We start from the raw sequence: 21,421 nt of genomic DNA, 5'->3' as shown, positions 1-21,421 counted from the left end.
AGGTGGTCTTTTTACTCTTTTGGTGAAGTCTTCAGACTTTTTTTTTTTTTTTTTTTTTAATGAGCATAGGTGTTTGATTTTTAGGAGCTCCCAGTTATCTGGTTTTTCTTCGTCATTTTTGGTAATGTTTTGTATTCTGTTTATGCCTTGTATTAGGGCTCCTAATGTTGTTCCTATTTTTTCTTCCATGATCTTTATCGTTTTAGTCTTTATGTTTAGGTCTTTGATCCAGTTGGAGTTAGTTTTTCTGCATGGTGTGAGGTACGGGTCCTGTTTCATTTTTTTGTAAATGGATATCCAGTTATGCCAGCACCATTTGTTAAAAAGACTATCTTTTCCCCAAGTAACTGACACTGGGACTTTGTCAAATATCAGCTGCTCATATGTGGATGGATTTATATCTGGGTTCTCAATTCTGTTCCATTGGTCTGTGTGCCTGTTCTTGTACCAGTATCAGGCTGTTTTGACTACTGTGGCTGTATAATATGTTCTAAAATCAGGTAGAGTGAGGCTTCCCACTTTCTTCTTCTTTTTCAGTAATGCTTTACTTATCTGAGGCTTGTTTCCCTTTCATATGAAGTTGGTAATTTGTTTCTCCATCACGTTAAAAAATGTCATTGGAATTTGGATTGGAAGTGCATTGTATGTATAGATGGCTTTTGGTAGAATAGACATTTTTACTATGTTAAGTCTTCCTATCCATGAGCAACGTATGTTTTTCCACTTAAGTAGGTCCTTTTTAGTTTCTTGCACTAGTACTTTGTAGTATTCTTTCTATAGGTCTTTTACATCTATGGTAAGATTTATTACTAAGTATTTTATCTTCTTGGGGGCTACTGTGAATGGTATTGATTCAGTGATTTCCTCTTTGACGTTCTTTTTGTTGGTGTAGAGGAATCCAAGTGATTTTTGTATGTTTATCTTACATCCTGAGACTCTGCCAAACTCTTCTATTAGTTTCAGTAGTTTTCTGGAGGATTCCTTAGGGTTTTCTGTGTATAAGATCATGTCATCTGCAAATAGAGATAATTTTACTTCCTCTTTGCCAATCCGGATGCCCTTTATTTCTTTGTCTGGCCTAATTGCTCTGGCTAGGACTTCCAGCACGATGTTGAATAAGAGCGGTGATAAAGGGCATCCTTGTCTGGTTCCCGTTCTCAAGGGAAATGCTTTCAGGCTCTCTCCATTTAGAGTGATGTTGGCTGTTGGCTTTGTATAGATGCCCTTTATTATGTTGAAGAATTTTCTTTCAATTCGTATTTTGCTGAGAGTTTTTATCATGAATGGGTGTTGGACTTTGTCAAATGCCTTCTGCATCAATCGATAAGATCATGTGGTTTTTGTCTTTTGTTTTATTTATGTGGTGGATTACATTAATGGTTTTTCTAATATTAAACCAGCCTTGCATACCTGGTATAAATCCCACTTGGTCGTGGTGGATATGTTTTTGATGTGTTGTTGAATTCTATTGGCTAGAATTTTGTTGAGGATTTTTGCATCTATGTTCATGAGGGATATAGGTCTGTAATTTTCTTTTTTTGTGGTGTCTTTACCTGGTTTTGGTATCAGGGATATGGTAGCTTCATAGAATGAATTAGGTAGTATTCCGTCATTTTCTATGCTTTGAAATACCTTTAGTAGTAGTGGTATTAACTCTTCTCTGAAAGTTTTGTAGAACTCTACCGTGAAGCCGTCCGGGCCAGAGCTTTTTTTGTTGGGAGTTTTTTGATTACCGTTTCAATTTCTTTTTTTGTTATGGGCCTATTTAGTTGTTCTATTTTTGATTGTGTTAGTTTAGGTAGGTAGTGTTTTTCTAGGAATTCATCTATTTCTTCTAGGTTTGCAAATTCGTTAGAGTACAATTTTTCTTAATAATCTGATAGGATTCTTTTAATTTCAGTTGGGTCTGTTGTGATGTGGCACATCTCGTTTCTTATTCGGGTTATTTGTTTCCTTTCCTGTATTTCTTTAGTCAGTCTGGCCAATGGTTTATCAATTTTGTTAATTTTTTCGAAGACCAGCTTTTGGCTTTGTTAATTCTTTGAATTGTTTTTCTGTTCTATAGTTCATTTAGTTCAGCTTTAATTTTTATTATTTGTTTTCTTCTGGTGCCTGATGGATTCTTTCGTTGCTCACTTTCTATTTGTTCAAGTTGTAGGGACAGTTTCTCTGATTTTGGCTCTTTCTTCTTTTTGTATGTGTGCATTTAACAATATAAATTGATCTCTGAGCACTGCTTTTGCTGTGTCCCAGGGGTTTTGATACGAAGTGTTTTCATTCTTGTTGCATTCTATGAATTTCTTTATTCCCTCCTTAATGTCTTCTATAACCCAGTCTTTTTTCAGCAGGGTATTGTTCAGTTTCCAAGTATTTGATTTCTTTTCCCTAATTTTTCTGTTATTGATTTCCACTCTTATGGCCTTATCGTCTGAGAAGATGCTTTGTAATATTTTGATGTTTTGGATTCTGCAAAGGTTTGTTTTATGACCTAATATGTGGTCTATTCTAGAGAATGTTCCATGTGCACTAGAAAAAAAGTATACTTTGTAGCAGTTGGGTGGAGTGTTCTGTATAAGTCAATGAGGTCAAATTGGTTGATTGTAGCAATTAGGTCTTCCGTGTCTCTATTGAGCTTCTTACTGGATGTCCTGTCCCTCTCCAAAAGTGCTGCGTTGAAGTCTCCGACTATAATTGTGGAGGTGTCTATCTCACTTTTCGGTTCTGTTAAAATTTGTTTTATGTATCTTGCAGCCCTCTCATTGGGTGCATAAATATTTAATACGGTTATATCTTCCTGGTCAATTGTCCCTTTAATCATTATGTAGTGTCCTTCTTTATCCTTTGTGGTGGATTTAACTTTAAAGTCTGTTTTGTCAGAAATTAGTATTGCTACTCCTGCTCTTTTTTGCTTATTGTTTGCTTGATATATTTTTTCCATCCTTTGAGTTTTAGTTTGTTTGTGTCTCTAAGTCTAAGGTGTGTCTCTTGTAGGCAGCGTATAGACGGATCATATTTCTTTATCCAGTCTGAGACTCTCTGTCTCTTTATTGGTGCAATTAGTCCATTTACATTCAGCATAATTATAGATAAGTATGTGTTTCACTTTGATGCGTTTTTATGTGTGTAGTTGACAATTTCCTTTTTTGCACTTACTTTTTGCACTGAGAAGTTTTTCTTTGTAAATTGTGTGTTCTTCATTGTCATAGTGTTTGACTTTATGTTTGCTGAGTCGTTATGTTTTTCTCGGTTTTTATTTTGAGTTATGGAGTTGTTATACCTCTTTGTGGTTATCTTAATATTTACCCCTATTTTTCTAAGTAAAAACCTAACTTGTAATGTCCTATATCGCCTTGTAACCCTCTCCATATGGCAGTTCTATGCCACCTGTATTTAGTCCCTCTTTTTGATTATTGTGATCTTTTACATATTGACTTCAGTGATTCCCTGTTTTGAGCGTTTTTTTTCTTTTTAAAATTAATCTTAATTTGTTTTTATGATTTCCCTATTTGAGTTGATATCAGGATGTTCTGTTCTGTGACCTTGTGTTGTGCTGGTATCTGATAGTATTGGTTTTCTGACCAATTTCCTTTAGTATTTCTTGTAGCTTTCGTTTGGTTTTTGCAAATTCTCTAAGCTTGTGTTTATCTGTAAATGTTTTAATTTCACCTTCATATTTTAGAGAGAGTTTTGCTGGATATATGATCCTTGGCTGGCAATTTTTCTCCTTCAGTGCTCTATATATGTCATCCCATTGCCTTCTTGACTCCATGGTTTCTGCTGAGTAGTCTGAACTTGTTCTTATTGATTCTCCTTTGTAGGAGACCTTTCTTTTATCCCTGGCTGCTTTTAAAATTTTCTCTTTATCTTTGGTTTTGGCAAGTTTGATGATAATATGTCTTGGTGATTTTCTTTTTGGATCAATCTTAAATGGGGTTCGATGAGCATCTTGGATGGATATCCTTTCGTCTTTCATGATGTCAGGGAAGTTTTCTGCCAACAGATCTTCAACTATTCTCTCTGTGTTTTCTGTTATCCCTCCCTGTTCTGGGATTCCAATCACATGCAAGTTATTCTTCTTGATAGAGTCCCACATGATTCTTAGGGTTTCTTCATTTTTTTAATTCTTTTATCTGATTGTTTTTCTGGTATATTGGTGTCAATTCCCTGGTCCTCCAGATCTCCCAGTCTGCATTCCAATTGCTCAAGTCTGCTCCTCCGCCTTCCTATTGTGTTGTCTAATTCTGTAATTTTATTGTTAATCTTTTGGATTTCTGAATGTTGTCTCTCTATGCATTCTTGCAACTTATTACTTTTTCCACTATGTTCTTGAATAATCTTTTTGAGTTCTTCAATTGCTTTATCAGTGTGTTCCTTGGCTTTTTCTGTAGATTGTCTTATTTCATTTCTGAGGTCATCCCTGATGTCTTGAAGCATTCTGTAAGTTAGTTTTTTATATTCTGCATCTGGCAATTCCAGGATTGTATGTTCATTTGGGAAAGATTTTGATTCATTAGTTTGGGGAGTTGTAGAAGCAATCATGGTCTGCTTCTTTATGTGGTTTGATATCGACTGCTGCCTGTGCGCCATCACTAAGATATTGTAATGATTTATTCTATATTTGCTCACTGGGTCTTATCTTGTTTTGTTTTCTTTCAATATATGTAGATGGGCTACTAGATTGCTCTGTCTTGATTGTTGTAGCCCTTGAATCACTTACGTCCTATTACCAGCTGGTTTGGGCTGTTACCAGATATATAACCCTAAGAGTCCATTCACTATTTCTGAGTAGAATCTGATTTTGGGTCATCAAGTGTGTGGTGCAGACTGTCACCTATCCACCTAGAGAAGTAGTGATGATAGTTGTGTGTACCAGATTCTAGTAGCAGCAGGGTTTCACACTGCAGGGGGGGCAGGATGCTGACAGGCTTCCCCCAAGTGCCAGTGAGGTAGGTGTGTCTCTATTCCTAAAGCACTTTGGTGGGTGGGCTCTGCAGCTGTACCTTAGGCCCCCAATGCAAGTACCTCTACAGATTGGTAGGTGTCACCCTCCTTAGACCCCTAAGGCAGGAGGCTAGGTGGTCTGGGGGGAGCTTCAGCCCTCAGTTCCCTGTTGTGGGTCAGTGAGGGCTGTGTTGAATATGCAGAGATATCAGACCTGGGAAACTTGTCTTTCCAGTAATCCGCTAAAACAATTACAGTCAGATCTCTATCAGAATTGCCTTTGCAGTATAATAGCCACCTTATTCCCTGTAGGGATGAAAGCCCAAGACTGTGGATCACATATGCTTGGCTGGAGCTGGTTCTGTGTTTTTAGTCCAATTAGGAAAGGATTTTTGGTCCCTGGGTTTTTTGTAGCTGCTTCTCTCAAGCCAGGAGAATGGGTTAGGAAAAGACCAAAAAAAAAAAAAAAAAAAGAAGAAGAAAGAAAAATCACAGTGCAGTTCATTCTCTGGCTCAGGAAGTTCCAGTGTTAGTGAAGCCGCCTGGGAAGGGGAGGGGAGGGTTCAGATAAATAGAAGAGAGTAGCACCCCGTAATATAGACAAAGTTACTTATCTTGCTTGGGATGACTCTTTTATCTGAGATTCCCGAGGGGCGCATCCACTTGTGTGCACTGGCTGGGTAGAGATTGCCCCCGATGGTCAGGCCCACGTCCAGTGCTTGCACTGTCTCAGAAGCCGTGGTCAGTTCCTCTACTCCCAGTCCAAAGCCCAGCCCCAATGTTCCCCGGCTGGGATGCCACACCTCCGGCTCCAAAACCAGTCACTGCCTCCCGGTGCCTTCTCCTCCTGTCAGCCGCGTCGCTGCTCTGTCTGCGTGCACTGGCTGGGCTTCCCCCAAGGTCACTTCTAGGGGCTAGGGCTGCATCCTGTGTTTGCACCATCTCAGGATGCCATGTTCAGCTCCCCTGCACCCAGTCCAAAGCCCGGCGCCAAGGTTTCCTGACTGGAACGCTGGCTCCAGGCTCCAAAAACAGTCGCTGCTTCCCTGTGGTTGTTTGTTCTCAGTCTCTGTCGCTCAGGTCAACTCTTTAGATCTGTGTTTGATGGTCAGGGTTTGTAGATTGTCATGTATGTGATCGATTCACTTGTTTTTCCGAGTCTTTGTTGCAAGAGGGATCCGAGGTAGCTTCTACCTAGTCAGCCATCTTGGCCCTGCCCAACCTTTTTTTTTTTTTAATTAGATGCTTCTGCCTGGAAGTTATCATGTCACAATGGAGAAAATACGGACTTTGGAGTCCAAGAATCTGAGCGTGAAATCCTGACTGTTCAACTAAATAACTGGTCACTTTGGGCAAAGGGGGAAAAAAAGCTCTGTTGGGGCCTCCATTTCAAAAGCTGTAAATGTGATTTAAAAAAATCTTTACCCCTTGAGGAAACCCTGGTGGTTTAGTGGTTAAGTGCTACAGCTGCTAACCAAAAGGTCGCAGTTCGAATCCACCAGGCACTCCTTGGAAACTCTATGGGGAAGCTCTACACTGTCCTATAGGGTCGCTATGAGTCGGAATCGACTCGATGGCTGTGAGCTTTGTTTTTTTTGGTTACCCCTTGATGCCCAGCCACAACTGATGACTGTCCTGACAGGGAACACAACAGAGAGCCCCTGAGGGAGCAGGTGAACAGTAGGATGCAAACCTCAAATTCTCATAAAAAGACTTTACTTAAAGGTCTGACTGAGACTATAAGGACCCCGGTGGTCATGGTCCCCAAACCTTCTGTAGTCCCAGGACAGGAACCATTCCCGAAGCCAACTCGGCAGACATGGATTGGGCTGGACAGTGGGTTGGAGAGAGATGCTGATGAGGAATGAGCTACTTGCATCAGGTGGATGCTTGAGACTATGTTGGCATCTCCTGTCTGGAGGGGAGATGGGAGGGTAGAGGGGGTTAGAAGGTGGCAAAATGGTCATGAAAATAGAGACTGGAAGGAGGAAGCGGTCTGTCTCATTAGGGGGAGTGTAATTGGGAGTATGTGAGAGGCTGACTTGATTTGTAAACTTTCACTTAAAGCACAATAAAAATTATTAAAAAAAAAAACTTTACCGCTTGAATTGTCATTATGATCATTTGCTTGGCACATAATAGTTCCTCGAAAGTGCTATTTCCTGTTCCCTCTCCCCTGGGGGTAATAATCAGTGTGAAACTATTACAGATTTTTAAATAGGGAAGTAACATGATGAAATAACTATATTAGGTCATTTTACCTGGAGTTAAAGTTATGGGCAGATTTAGATTGGGGAGAAAATCAGGTTGCATTTTTTTTTTTTTTTCCAAATTATAGTGAAACAGTGGGAATTAAGAGAACAATTAAGAGGTGCTTTGGGGATCTCTTTAAAATGATCTTCCTCTGTGGATCCAATTGACTAAATTTCTGATACAGCCTGAGGTAGGAATACTTAGAAAATCCCACCAGTTTAGGAAACTGTGAGCTAGGATAAATATTCCTACATTGGGCCGAGATCCTTGTTCTCATTATCCTTTAATTTTTACATATGATGACTGTTTGCTAAGGGCCATTTTGGCCTATTCTAGATTAGCCAGTTCCTTCTTTATCAGTACAGGTATGAACATTTAACAGGGTGCTCAGGTTTGCTTTCTGCAAATATTCATTGATCATGGTTTTGTTTCATTTGATTTTGTCAGACACTTTCTATCTCAGTTGTTGTGCTGATGATACTGCTTATGAGCTACACATATATTTATTACAAATTTTCTGATTGTTGTTAACTCTGAGATGGCCCTGAGCAACATTTTAAAAATGTTAACTGTTGATGAAATGGGCTGAAAGTTCCTAAAATGTTAGTGGTTTCCAATATGAAGAGAGCAGCTATTAGACTGATTAATGGAACACTTCCCCAGTCACCAGCAAACATTCCGCTACGACTATAAAGATTAAAAGGACAAACTGTGACTGAATCAGCCATGGATCTCAGCTTAGTCTTTGTGGTTCTAACTTTTCAGTGTTTCTACGTGGGAGTCATCAGAGGACAGAAAGGAAAATTTTCAAAAAAAATTTAATGGTGTTGTTTAACTCTTTGAATTACTTTCAACTTAAAAGCCTTTCCATGTAGCTCAATCTCCTATATTTATACTGTTCTCCCTTCCTCATTTTCAATCACTTAAACTTCATTCCTTCAAAACCCTCTTCAAATTTCACTGCCTTCAAAGAACCATCCTTTATGAACTGTGCCACCTCTGATCACTCCATCAATCCAGTCTCCATTATGAGCAGATATTTTACACAATGTTTATTGTGTATGTTTTTATGGGATAAACATAATATTTTATGTCATTTTATCTTCTTACCAATCCCAGCAAGATTCAATGGTCAGATTTAGGTCTATTTAAAGTTCTTTGTAATTTTTCCATTACTCAGTAGATTGGTTTGCACATTGTGATCTTGAAATAGCTATCTGTGGAATAATCATCCTTTCTATTTTTATGAATATGAAAGAAATCTCAAAAAAACAGAAGTATAGAAAAAGAGGTGACAAAACATTGTTTTAAACAAGAAAATTTATAAATTGAAACTGGTTTTTAACCTAGCCCTAAAGCATAGGTAAAGTCACAGAGTTACCCTATTCCAGGCAGTGGAGTCCAACTGAAGCTTTTCTTCTTACAACTCTACCCAGAGCGTGGGAAATGGACTTGCTAGATGTCAAGTGGGGGCAAATGGTGGAATGTCTTAAAATACAGCAGACAAGAATGCATGCTTGATCTGGGGAACTACAGAAAGTCATTACAGGGTGTGATGTAATCACTGCAGTGTGGCTGGCAGACTATTTGGTTGATAATTTTCAGGACAGATTGGAAGTGTGTGCATCCCTCAAAGAAAAAGTACAAGGTAACCAAGATCTAAAAAAAAAATTACAAAATGAAAGGATTACACTTCTTCATACACAAAGAACCCTGCTAGGTTTTTTAAAGGACCTACTGGGGATGGACTGGGAGAGAGAGAGAGCAGAATTCTTTAGTGAGAGGAATGGCAACCCTGGAGAGGTCAGCACAGGAATTTTATTTCATCTCAGAGTTAATTGATTTCTGTTGAAGTACTTGATGTGAAGCTATTTACATAAACTTTTCAAGTTAAATTAATTAAACCAGTAGATTGTAATGAATGTAACTATTTTGGTGATTATATTGATAACCATTCAAAATGACTATAATACATTTCTCTTGTTTAGTAGTATCAACACTGTAATGGTGGTGCAAAGGTTAAGCGCTCAGCTGCTAACGGAAAGGTCTGCAGTTCAAACTCAGTGGAAGCTCCATGGGAGAAAGACCTAGTGATCCACTTCTGTAAAGATTACAGCCTAGAAAACCCTTTGGGGCAGCTCTACTCTGTCACATGGGGTCACTGATTCAGAATCAACTTGACAGCACCTGATAACAACAACAGTATAGTTCAATGTAACTGTATCATAGCACTTACTTATAGAATACATTTTTTTTTCCCATCTTGTTTAAGAGATGCCTGAGAGGGTTTGATGATTGAAAGTATTTGTGTGCAGCTCTGTAACTTACAGTTTCTAAAAGTTGATATAAATTAAATAGTCCATAGGAAAAAAAAAAGGCTAAAGAGCATTATAGAGTGTCATATGTCTTGGAATTTGTGGTTGACACTGTGAGCTAAATATCTATAATTTTCAATTAAAAATTTTTATTGAGGCCCAAAAGATGGTATAAATAATGTTTAAAAAAATGAACAATAAGATTTAATAATCATAATTGCACAAAATGACTTTTCATGTGATTTGTGTATTTTCTCACAACCTTAGCACTTTAAAAAATACAAAATCATTGAATGATCAGGCTTATTTTATCAGTTTAGTGTAACGACATTTTATCTCCACCTTCTTGCAAGCTCATTTATAAGCAGAATTAGGAAAAAATAATTAAAATTCACTATAAATACAGTAATTTATAGTGGAGTAGATTCACTCCCATAGTGATATGGAAGGGATGGTCATCTCCTCGACTGGCAGGTGATAATAGTAGGCATGGTACCATTGTTACAGATAACATTTTTCAACTGCCAGACACAGTGCTAAGTCCTTAAAAGTAAAAATAAATAAATAAATAAAAATGATCATTTAATGCTCACAACAATATGCTATCACTAGCTTCCATTTTACACATCAGGAAACTGAATCTTAGAGTGGTTAATTCATTATCTCAAGGACACATAGTTGGTAAGTAGTAGAGATGAAATTTGAACAGGATGGTTTGACTTCTAATTACTAAAAACATAAGTTTGGAGGAGACGAAATTAACATTGTAGAAAATTTAAAGCTGAAAAACAATTCAGAGGAATGAAGGTACAAGAACTACTGAAAACTGGACATATAAAATAAATCTGGGGAAAGAAAAAATGAATAAAATTTTGGTTAATCTCCAGTCTTGCCAAAGACATATGTTATTTGAATTTTCTAGAGTTTCCAGAGTGATTTCTAGAAACATAAGCCAGCTCGCACTGTAGTCATTGAAAATAAACAAAGCAGGTTACTTTGGGACTTTCAGGCAGACAAACAAAAGTATAAGGGCATAAAATATTTATTTCACTTAAGAAAAACCAAACCAAACCAAGCCTGTTGCCATCGAGTCAATTCCGACTCCAAAGCATGTCTCATATCTTTATTCCTAAAATATATGCACATATACGTTACTCTGTATTTTCTGTTATCCCTCCCTGTTCTGGTACTCCAATCACTCGTAGATTATTTCTCTTGATAGAGTCCCACAGGATTCTTAAAGTTTTCTTCTTTTTTTTTAATTCTTTTATCTGATTTTTCTTCAAATATATTAGTGCCAAGTGATTTATCTTCGAGTTCAGAAATTTTAGCTTCTACTTGCTCAATTCTACATTACTCATATACACGTGAAGAACACACATAAAAATGTGCCACGATAATTGATGTTAAACAAGGGCAGAAATCACAGGCCCCGTGCTGAGCTTGACAGAGAATAAACAACAGCCTTCACCAAGTAGTTAGGAGGGAAAATTGTGGCTGTAAGTAACAGAAAAATGCTTGCCTAATGCCCTGCTCATTGCATGAACAATTTATGCTATGGGTGACTTAAATTAAGTGAAACAAAAAAATGCACAGTTATGGGTGACTTCAGACCTAACTTTCCATCATTCATTTCCAAAAAATTGTGCTATTTACTACACTTTATTAGAAAGAGTTCTATCTCAAATACAGAGTTAGAGGTTGTATTATTGACTACATCAGGGCCTAGAATTGGAAAGTAGACACCACCAGGGGAAAGAACGCAGCCTTTTACCTCAAGGTCAACCAATTCATTTTGCTCAGGTCATGAAAGAATGAAAACACAGACACAGCCACGAGATAACAAAATGAAGAAAGAAAGACTACAGGGAGGCGAGCATACTGGGAATATAAAAGACAAACTTATTAAGAATAGAAAGGATTTTGAAGAAAAAGATGAAAAAGAAAGAAAACCTGTAAATCATAATGTGAAGAACTTAGATAGCATAAAGATACTTAAAAGTCAATGAGTAAATATACAGACTGAAACAAGGAAAGAAAAAATGAGGCTAAAGAAAATATTCATATTATAGATTAAGTATAAAGGTTGATGATGTTGTTATTAGATGTCGTCAAGTCCATTCCAGCTCTTAGCTACCTATGTACAACAAAACAAAACACTTCCTGGCCCTGTACCATACTCACAATCATTGCTATGTTCAAGCCCACTGTTGCAGCCACTGTGTCACTCTGTCTCATTAAGGGTCTTCCTCTCTTTTGCTGACCCTCTACTTTACCAAGCATGATGTTCTTCTCCAGGGGACTGGTCCCTCCTAATAACATGTTCAAAGTACGCGAGAGGAAGTCTTATCATCCTTGCTTCTAAGGAGCATTCTGGCTGTACTTCTTCCAAGACAGATTTGTTCATTCTTCTGGCAGTCCACGGTACATCTAATATTCTTCACCGACATCATAACGCAAATTCATCAGTTCTTCTTCAGTCTTCCTTATTTATTGTCCAGCTTTCACATGCATATGAGGAAATTTAAAATACCAGGGCTTGGGTCAGGTGCACCTAGTCTTCAAAGTGACATCTTTGCTTTTTAACACTTTAGAGAGGTCTTTCACAGCAGATTTGCACATACAGTAAGTCATTTGATAAAGGTTGATAAAACCAAAAAAAAAAAACCCAAACCCATTGCCATCAAATTGATTCTGACTCATAGTGACCCTACAGGACAGAGTAGAACTGCCCCATAGGGTTTCCAAGGAGTACCTGGTGTGTACGAACTGCCAACCTTTTGGTTAGCAGCTGAACTCTTAACCACTACATCACCAAGATTAATAGTAACCTAAAAATTGAAAATGTGTAAGTACCACTGATTTTACGGAGAAACAAGGTATGTCCTGGGATTTGTGGTCTATTTGTTTACTTGTCCAGCACACATTTATTGTGACAGTTTTTGAACCAAGTATTTTAGATACAAAGGTATTGAATAAGATACAGACCTAACCTGAAGGTACTCATAGGCCAATGGGGATAAGAAGTGTGTGAATAGCCAGTGACAAAATGTCTTAAAAGTGATATGTCTATGATGCTGTGGGAGTAGAGACAGTGGAGCACAACTCCATGTGGGGAATTTAAGAAAATCAAAGAAGATTGACAGAGGTAGAAAATCCAGACCTAAAAGATGACTTAGAAGAAGATGGGGCCAACAGACAAGAAGAACACCTTATGCAAAATGGCAGAGGAGTGAGAAAGCATGTCACTTCATGGAAAAGCAAGTACTGTATGTAGCTAGAATGTAGGGAAAACATGAGGCAATGGCAGAAGATGAGGGTTTTCTATGCCCTGGTAATGACTGTGATGATCCAATTTGCATTTTAGAAACACTTCCTGGGGGTCAGGGTGGGTAACGGACTACAGGGAAAATGTGATGGATGCTGCAGGGGACCTGAGGAGGCTGCAAAGAACTGAAAGAGAGGATGGATTCGAAAGATATGTAGTAAATTGAACAAATCAAACTCAGTACCTGGCTGTAATAACAAAGGGAGTGGAGGGATTTGGAAACTTCCCATTTAAAATGAAGAGATGTGTAGCTTCTCTTCACGAAAGTGAATGATGAAGGTGTTGTAAGACTCAGTTTCTGGGACTTCTACTTCATTAAGCTGACTGAGAGTGATACTGATTCTACATATATTATGGTTGTTATGAAGTTCAAATAAGATCGCTTTATGAAAATGCTTTCTAGAATGCTCCATATAAATACAAGGCTCCACTCTTTTTCTATTTGAATTCTTTTTTTGGAACAAGATTATCAATAAATAAATACATAGATATGATTGACTATCAAAAGTCAATCAACAGATGAATGGATAAACAAACTAGGGTACATACATACAATGGAATATTACCTAGTCATAAAGAGAAATGAAGTCCTGATACATGCTACGATATGGATGAAGCTTAAAAACATTATGCTGAGTGAAGTTAAGTCAGTCACAAAAGAGCAAATACTATATGGTCTCAGATGAAATACCTAGAATAGGCAAATGTGTAGAGATCAAGGTCTAATAGTGGTTATGAGGGGGAGGGGGATCATTGTTTAAAATGCAGTGAGTTTCTGTTTATGGTGACGGAAATTTGGCAATGAATATTGGTGATGTAATTGGTGCCACTGAATTGTACACATGAAAATGTTGAATTGGCAAATGTTCTGTTACATATATTTTTACCAAAAAAAAAAAGTCAATGTGAACTTTTAAGATAATTTCTTAAGAATGTAAAAAATATCAACGACTCAATAATAATTCTCAGGGTTACCGTAGCATTTGTATAGGTCTGTCAAGAGAAATCTAACCCCAAAATTACAATACCCAGGACTCTAAATAATGTGCTTTTTGATCTTGTCTCTGTATCTGGTCTTTTCCCTGCTTTAATTTCTTCTCTCTGCTTAGCCACCTCTCAGTGCTAGTATATGTTATGAGTTTCTACTTGCAATGCCTTCTAGAGGTGCATTGTCTGCACTACTACTGCAACTTTTAAAATCAGCCAAAATTATCTGCACATGTCTAAGATTAAAAAGAAGTCAGAGTGATACAAGAGGTGCTTACAGAATGGAGACAAGGAATAATTATATGTCTGACAACTGATTATATTTTTGAAATTATTAACTTTTGTATTCTTAACACCTAAACTATAAAAACCTCGAAAAGAAGGACTATGGCTTATCTTTTATATTAGTTTTAATCTCTAACACAATGAATGCAATAAGCTTTCAGATCTACTTTTACCAAGGGGAAAAAAAGAATCTATCCTCTGATTTCAATTCTCGGTTTGTTTTATTTCTATGGAAATCTTCATGGATTTTTAGTGTAATTATCTCAAACATATGCAATTCCCTTAGCCTGGTAATATGAGACAGAGGAAAATAAAAGGGGACATTTTGGAAGAGAAGTAAGTGGTGTTGGTGTAAATAGACTTAAGGGAAAATTTTAGAGTGAATTCGAAAATATCAAAAATGTATGTTTAAGCTTTTTAACCCACTAACCTGTTGCCATCGAGTCAATTCTGGAAAAGAATGAATTATTAAAAATATGTTCTTATAGTCACATGTGGGGAAAAAAAGAAATTAAATGAAGGAACACCCACTTAAATATATGTCTTGTTTTGAGCTCATTAAAAATAGATAATACCAAACACTTCCATTTTATTTCTCAACCTATTGCATACACTGCCATGCCCCGTTGCCATCAAGTCGATTCTAACTCATAGCAACTGTACAGAACAGAGTAGAACTTCCCCATAGGTTTTCCAAGGAGCAGGTGGTGGATTCAAACTGCTGACCTTTTGGTTAGCAGATGAGGTCTTAACCACTATACCACCAGGGCTCGAACCTATTGCACAGGGTATCACAAACAAATTTAAACCAGTTAGATATGCTTTAGTTAAGGCTCCAAAGTAAGATGTAAACTGTAAGATGTAGACAATGATTCATTTATTTAGTTCTGTTATAATATTCATGTAAAATATATCCTTTTGCAGAGTAGGTTAAAATGCCTGAGGCTTCTTGGGGAAAAATGAGCTATATAAATGCAAGACAGTCTTTTGAAACTATTTAAGTTGGTAAATGTATACCAAAAAATGGTATATTTAATACACAAAGGCGAGCATGAGATGGTGCTAAATGTTTATGATATCACGTTCAGTATCTGGCTAAGAAATTGTCTTCAGAAAGATGAAAGAAGAAAAACAAGCTGCATCGGCCTATGTCTGTATTACTGGTAGAACTACATCGATCACAGTAGTGACAATTGGATGTATCCGCCCTGATTGAATGGCATGCACACTTAGAAAATCAAAACCTCAGATGGTTCTACAGTGGGGTCATCTGATGGTTGAAAATGCCCTGATGGTAGAGCAGGTAATATGGAAAAAGGGAATTCGTTAAGTGAAAAAGGAGCTCGGTGGCACAATTGTTAAGCACTTGGCTGCTAACCCAAAGGAGAAAAGACCTGGTGATCTGCTCCTGTAAAGATTACCAAACCAAGATCAACCCTGTTGCGTTTGAGTCTGACTCATAGTGACCCTATACAACAGAGCAGAACTGCCCCCTTTGGTTTCTAAGGAGAGGCTGGCAGGTTCAAACTGCTGACCTTTTGGTTAGTAGCTGAGCTCTTAACCACTGTGCCACCAGGGCTCCCCAGTAAGGATAACAGCCTAGAAAACCCTGTAGAGCGGCTCTACTCCATCACATGGAGTCTCTATGAGTTGAAAGGGACTCTCAACAACAAGCAGGAAAAATTCTCAATATTCCAATAATAGTAATACATTTCTCTACATGAAAAGAGTATAAATTACCCTAATATTTGGGTCTTTGCATGTTCGTGAATTTACTGCTGCCTATTTTCTGAGGCATAACCCTGGTGGTGCAGTGGTTAAGATCTACAGCTGCTAAGCAAAAGACTGGCAGTTCAAATCCACTAGCAGCTCCTTGAAAACCCTATGGGGCAGTTCTACTCTGTCCTATAGTGTCGTTATGAATCAGAATCGACTAGATGGCAACAGCAACAACGGCAATTCTCTGAAGTAATGTCATGCAAGACAATTCTTATCTAAGCAAAATAATATCATTTATCAATCAAAAACAAGTTTTAATGTGAGAAAGAGGTATGAAATTACTTTCTGCTGCTTTTATTAGTAAAGACTTTATTTCCGGGGTCGCTACTTATATAAGAAAATAAGATTAAAGCCACAGCTTCAGGAGGTAGCTGGAGATAACAAATTATGGAGTTGTCATTGGTAGCCATAGGTCCAGCATTTTCTTCTTCCTCTAATGACTTGTTTCTGGAATGCCAGGAATTTAGCTTAAAAAGTACACAGTTCCTAAGAGCTCCAGTTTGTGGCCAATTAACTAAGTTAATTAAAGCATTCATTGAAAGCAAAGTCAAATATCTGAATAATCCCATATTCTCACAGATCCATTGCTGTTTTCTCAATAGATACAAGCTAAATATGTGACTGTGGCCATGTCAACAATGCACACTCTTTGTATTTGAGGCACTATGTGGCTAGCACGATGCATCACAGTGCCTGTTTCCTGACTTCTTTGTAGACAAAAGCTAACTCATTATTAACTGTCTGGGCATATTCAGTTCTCCCTATGACTGTATCAGTTAGAAGGTAGATTGAGAAATTGGTTAGGTCTCAATTCAAAACTCTGCTCATTTAGTCAAAATCTGCTATTTGAGACCATTTACAAACTATGTCTCAATGTCCTTTGTAAGTAAAAAATAGATATTAATACTTATGTCAGAAGGTTGGAACCCTGGTGGCACATTGGTTAAGAGATTGGGTGCTAACCAAACGTCAGCTGTCCGAATCCACCAGCGGCTCCTTGAAAACCCTGCGGGCCAGTTCTATTCTGTCCTATAGAGTTGCCATGAATGGGAATCAACTCAACAGCAACAGGTTTTGGTCAGAATGTTGTTGTGGGAATTAGATGAGATGAGGTATATAATATTCATATCACGCAGTGCTTGACACAAGATGGGCAGTCACTAACTATTCATTGAATGAATGTTTTTATCACATATACTCTGTGTAAAGTATAAAAGGAAGTTCCACAGAAAAGGGAATGACATTATGTATAAGATACAGATGAATTTTTTTTGTACAGCTGCCCCTGATTCTCACCGAGCCACAAGCTAACAAAGGCAGAAAAATCCTCGAGAAACGTTTGTTGGATTTTATAAGCATATGAATCACCTGGGATCTTTTTAAAATACAAATTCTGATTCAATATGTGGAATACGGGAAGCTGTATTTCCAGAAAATTCAAGGTGATATGCTGCCTGCCTACTGGCTACACTTTAGCAAGTTCCTGGAGAATTTGAATACAGTACATGGCAATTTAAGAAATACTGGACTTAGATCCATATTTATCTAGTCCAACACTCCGTTTCCTGGCACAACAGCTTAAAATTAATCAATTAATCTACTCATGTAACAAGATATTCTTTAGTGTCTATTCTATCAGATACTTTCTAGATACTGGGTATAAAGTAATGAATAAGACAGATAAGGATCATGCCCTCTTTGGGCTTTTAGTCCAGTGGTAGGGACAGGCAAGATGGATGTGTAAACAGACAATCAATAAAAATAGTTTCTGGATGTGATTAAAACTATGAAGAAAATAAAACGAAATTACTCTGAGAGTGTGTAGATGGTCAATGAAGGCTTTTCTAGGGAGGAGCCAATCGAACAGAGACCTGAATGTTGAGAAGCAGTTTGCCACGTAACGATCTGGAAGTTTCGTGTGAAGAAAAAAAAAAAAAAAAAAAACTGGAAAGGCTCTGAGGCAACAATGGGCTTGGTTTAAGAGAGGAAAAGGAAAAGAAAACAAAACATTGTGGTTAGGACATAATGCTGTAATGTAAATGGAAGGGAGCGATGGCCCTGAGATCGGAGAGGTCAGCAGACAAGAACAGGCATGGGGAGAATACAGGAAGGGCTGAAAACATCAGGGAAAACTTAGTGGAAAGGTTGTATCTGAGGTGGGTCTTACTGGCATCTCAGAGGGCTAGGGTATTCTCCGTGGGTGGAGGTAATGTGCCTTCAGGAAAAAAAAAAAAAAGATGGTGGGCTAAGCAGAACAGCACAATGGAAAAGAGCTAAATAAGGTGTGGGAGACAAGTAGAAACAAAGAATCACTCAAAAAGCAAAGAAGGTTAATGTTGTAAATTCCTTATGTAAACACTACAACAATCAGAAATACACCATTATGCCATGCAAAGTAATCTAATAGTATGTGTGTAACAAACTCTCAATTACTGCAGAATGAATTAAAATTTTCTAAGTAGAAATGATTGAGTAACCACTAGAGAAGGCATAAAACTGTAACTCTTGGTTGACTCTAGACTGTATCCTCAACTTGCCTCGCTTTTCACAGAACATTGGAAACATAAATGAGAGAGGATAGATGGTACAATTTTAAAAAAAGCAGTGAAGAAAATAAGACATATGCAAGCCCCACTTGCAAGTTAGCAGGAAAAATATTAACTCTCTTGCACTGTAATGATGTTTTTATTCTACGTACCTATCCATGTATCTACTATCTCTATATCTATTGTACAGTTTTATTGGGATATGAGCCAAAACCTAAAGCCGATAAAAACAGAATTTAAAGGACATCCCATAGAAATTTCAGAGTAACTAAAGAAGAATGAATGGTATAATGATAATGCAATTGTAATTTTAATGAGCCTTCATTACTTATCGGTGAGGAAGTCTAATAATTTAAGGCCTTGCAAACTAGTGGCTATTAACATGGCTATTAATATATAAGTGCATTCCAATTGACTTCTGATTTTGTCAAATGATGTAAGGCCTTGCAAGCTAATAGCTATTAACGTGTTAGAACATTTCCAATTGATTTCTGATTTTCTGTCTTGTTTTTCAACTATATGAATAAAGGACCGTGCATTAAAATAATGCTCCAAAGCCTGCATCGGAGATAAACAGCTTTGAGCTGCTTATCCAGTAGCAGTGAGGAAGGGCATGGCCATTCATTCCTTCTCATCTGAACGCATGGTGTCCTGAGGCACACATTTCTGATATATTCATCCAGCATTGTGGGTATATCCTGTAACAAAATGACACGTTAATTTTTGCTCGTTTGTGTGTTGTTCCTTGGCCTCGTTAGCACCCTACTTAACCAACTAAGCTACAGAGTTCGGATTTTTCATCATACTCCCTTTTGCTCGTTTATTTTTAATCCTTTTGGTTATCTTTGACATTTTTCTTTTTTTTTTGGCCTTTTGTATATCTCATTCATTCATTCATTCATTCATTCAATAAATACTAGAGGAATGTCAATTTTTTGCAAATCTCTCTGCTAGACATTGAGAATACAATTATGAATAAGAAAGGTCCAAAGCTTGGAGTTTAATGGGGTTAGAAGCAAACAAGCAAATGCCTATGGGAGAAATACGGGTGCTAGGAAACCCTGGTGGTGTAGTGGTTAAGTGCTACGGCTGCTAACCAAAAGGTTGGCAGTTTGAATCTGCCAGGCCCTCCTTGGAAACTCTATGGGACAGTTCTGCTCTGTCCTATAGGGTCGCTATGAGTCGGAATCGACTCGACGGCACTGGGTTTTTTTTTGTTTTTTTTTTTATGAAACCCATATGTGGAGCAGAAGGCTCGGGATGGTGATATCAGGAAACACTTCCCATGGAAAATTTTTCTAAACTGAGAATGCAAGAAAAGGCAGGATTAACTAGACTAAAGAAAAGTGTATGTACTGGGAGCCAGGAGCCCCAAGCAGGAGAACAACATAGGAACTAAAGACTCATAAGGGAAAGAGCTTTAAAGACTCATAAGGGAAAGAGCTTAGCACGGATAAAAGAAATGAGACCTGTTCCACGTGACAAAAACTTCCAGGGCAAAGAGAGGGAGTGAAGTGAGATGAGGCTAAAAAGGGAAACAAGAGCCAGGTCATTTGAGGTGATGTAAACTTTTAGGAAATCTAGTCTTTATCTTTAGAGCAATAGTCTTTATCTTTTTAAGCCCTGGAGTGACACCATCTTGCTTCTCTCATTTGTTTGCCTTGTCTTTGTTCTCTCCCTCTCCCAGTGTGACCACAATGAACAGTAGTAGTTTGATATTGCTATGCCATCATTTACATTTCTTGGCAATCTGCAACAAACAATCTCAATTTTTTACGAAAGAAAAAGATTGCCAGTCGTATAAAAATAAATTCCTTGGGAGACACAAGAGAGTTTGTGAAAGAGATACCAAGGAGTTGGGTCATGAAAACATGTGACACATGCTATGGATATATTTATTATTTGTCAGCGATGGCTTGTTTCTAGTAAACAGGGGAACATATTTCATCAGTGTTCTTTATTTCAAGTCTAATAAGTATAAAAACCACGTAATGGACATGTATCTGCAGCATAAAAATACTGTTAGTTTTATACCTGATTCACATCTTTGCCTCTGATAATGAAAATCTCATTTGAAGAGATACGCACACACAAACACAAGTTCCTGGTGTTCTAATATCTAGCTCTATGCAGTATCTGTCTCGGTAACGAATACATTGGCTTTCTTTTTAACTAAGACCAAGGGGGATATAATTTAATTTATCTGGGTCCCCATCTGGTTTCAATTGCTCATTCTACAATGATTTAACAATGATAGACTGTTGGTGCCCGTCTCTTTCCCAGGAGAAGGAGTTGACAGACAGCTGTGCAGAGATGCCATCTTCCCTATCCCTGTTGCCTGTGATGCCCCATGCCCGAAGGACTGTGTGCTCAGCATGTGGTCTTCTTGGTCCTCCTGCTCACACACCTGCTCAGGGAAAACCACCGAAGGGAAACAGATACGAGCACGGTCCATTTTGGCCTATGCAGGTGAAGAAGGTAAGGTCACCAGCTTCAGAAGGGACTTGAGTTTTTTTTTCTTTTCTCGGAAGTGGTGTTCATTTTCTTTGTGTAGCCTGGATGAGATAACATTTTTTGAAAACCAACTACCAAAAGCCCAGCAACGCAAGAGGATTTGCTATCTCTTGAGGTATTAAGCAGATCAGTTCTCTTCCCAAAATTAATCTTGAAACTGGATGAACCTTTCAGAAAAAGAAGAAATGCTTTTGAAAGTGAACTCACTTTGTTGTTTGGTTTTCTTTTATTTTTTACCCTCTTAATGATTCAAGTTCTTTCCACTCTAAGATGGTAAACCTGCTAAAAGGTCTGAAAATGGCCCCCGAAATTCTAGATGCCAAGTTTCATTGTTTTCTCTGTATTTCAGTAGTCATTTTTCTCTTTTGAAATCATGTTCTCTCTCCTCATAAATTAGCATATAAAGTTAAGTAAAATGAAGTAAACTGACAGGACACCAGTATGTTTACTGCCTCACCGAAAATTATGTGGAT

General features: G+C 37.7%; 1 protein-coding gene across 1 annotated transcript in view; it reads left to right on the top strand.

The window, feature by feature from the left end:
• Positions 1-21,421, top strand: part of THSD7A (thrombospondin type 1 domain containing 7A) — a 487,115-nt gene that overhangs the window by 330,206 nt on the left and 135,488 nt on the right. The window contains exon 7 of the mRNA XM_049894144.1: positions 20,718-20,912. Coding sequence (XP_049750101.1) covers positions 20,718-20,912 — 195 coding nt within the window. The remainder of the gene's footprint in view (positions 1-20,717; positions 20,913-21,421) is intronic.

Source organism: Elephas maximus, chromosome 8, assembly GCF_024166365.1.
Source record: "Elephas maximus indicus isolate mEleMax1 chromosome 8, mEleMax1 primary haplotype, whole genome shotgun sequence".
NCBI lineage: Eukaryota > Metazoa > Chordata > Mammalia > Proboscidea > Elephantidae > Elephas > Elephas maximus.
This window is presented reverse-complemented; position numbering and strand designations above follow the sequence as displayed.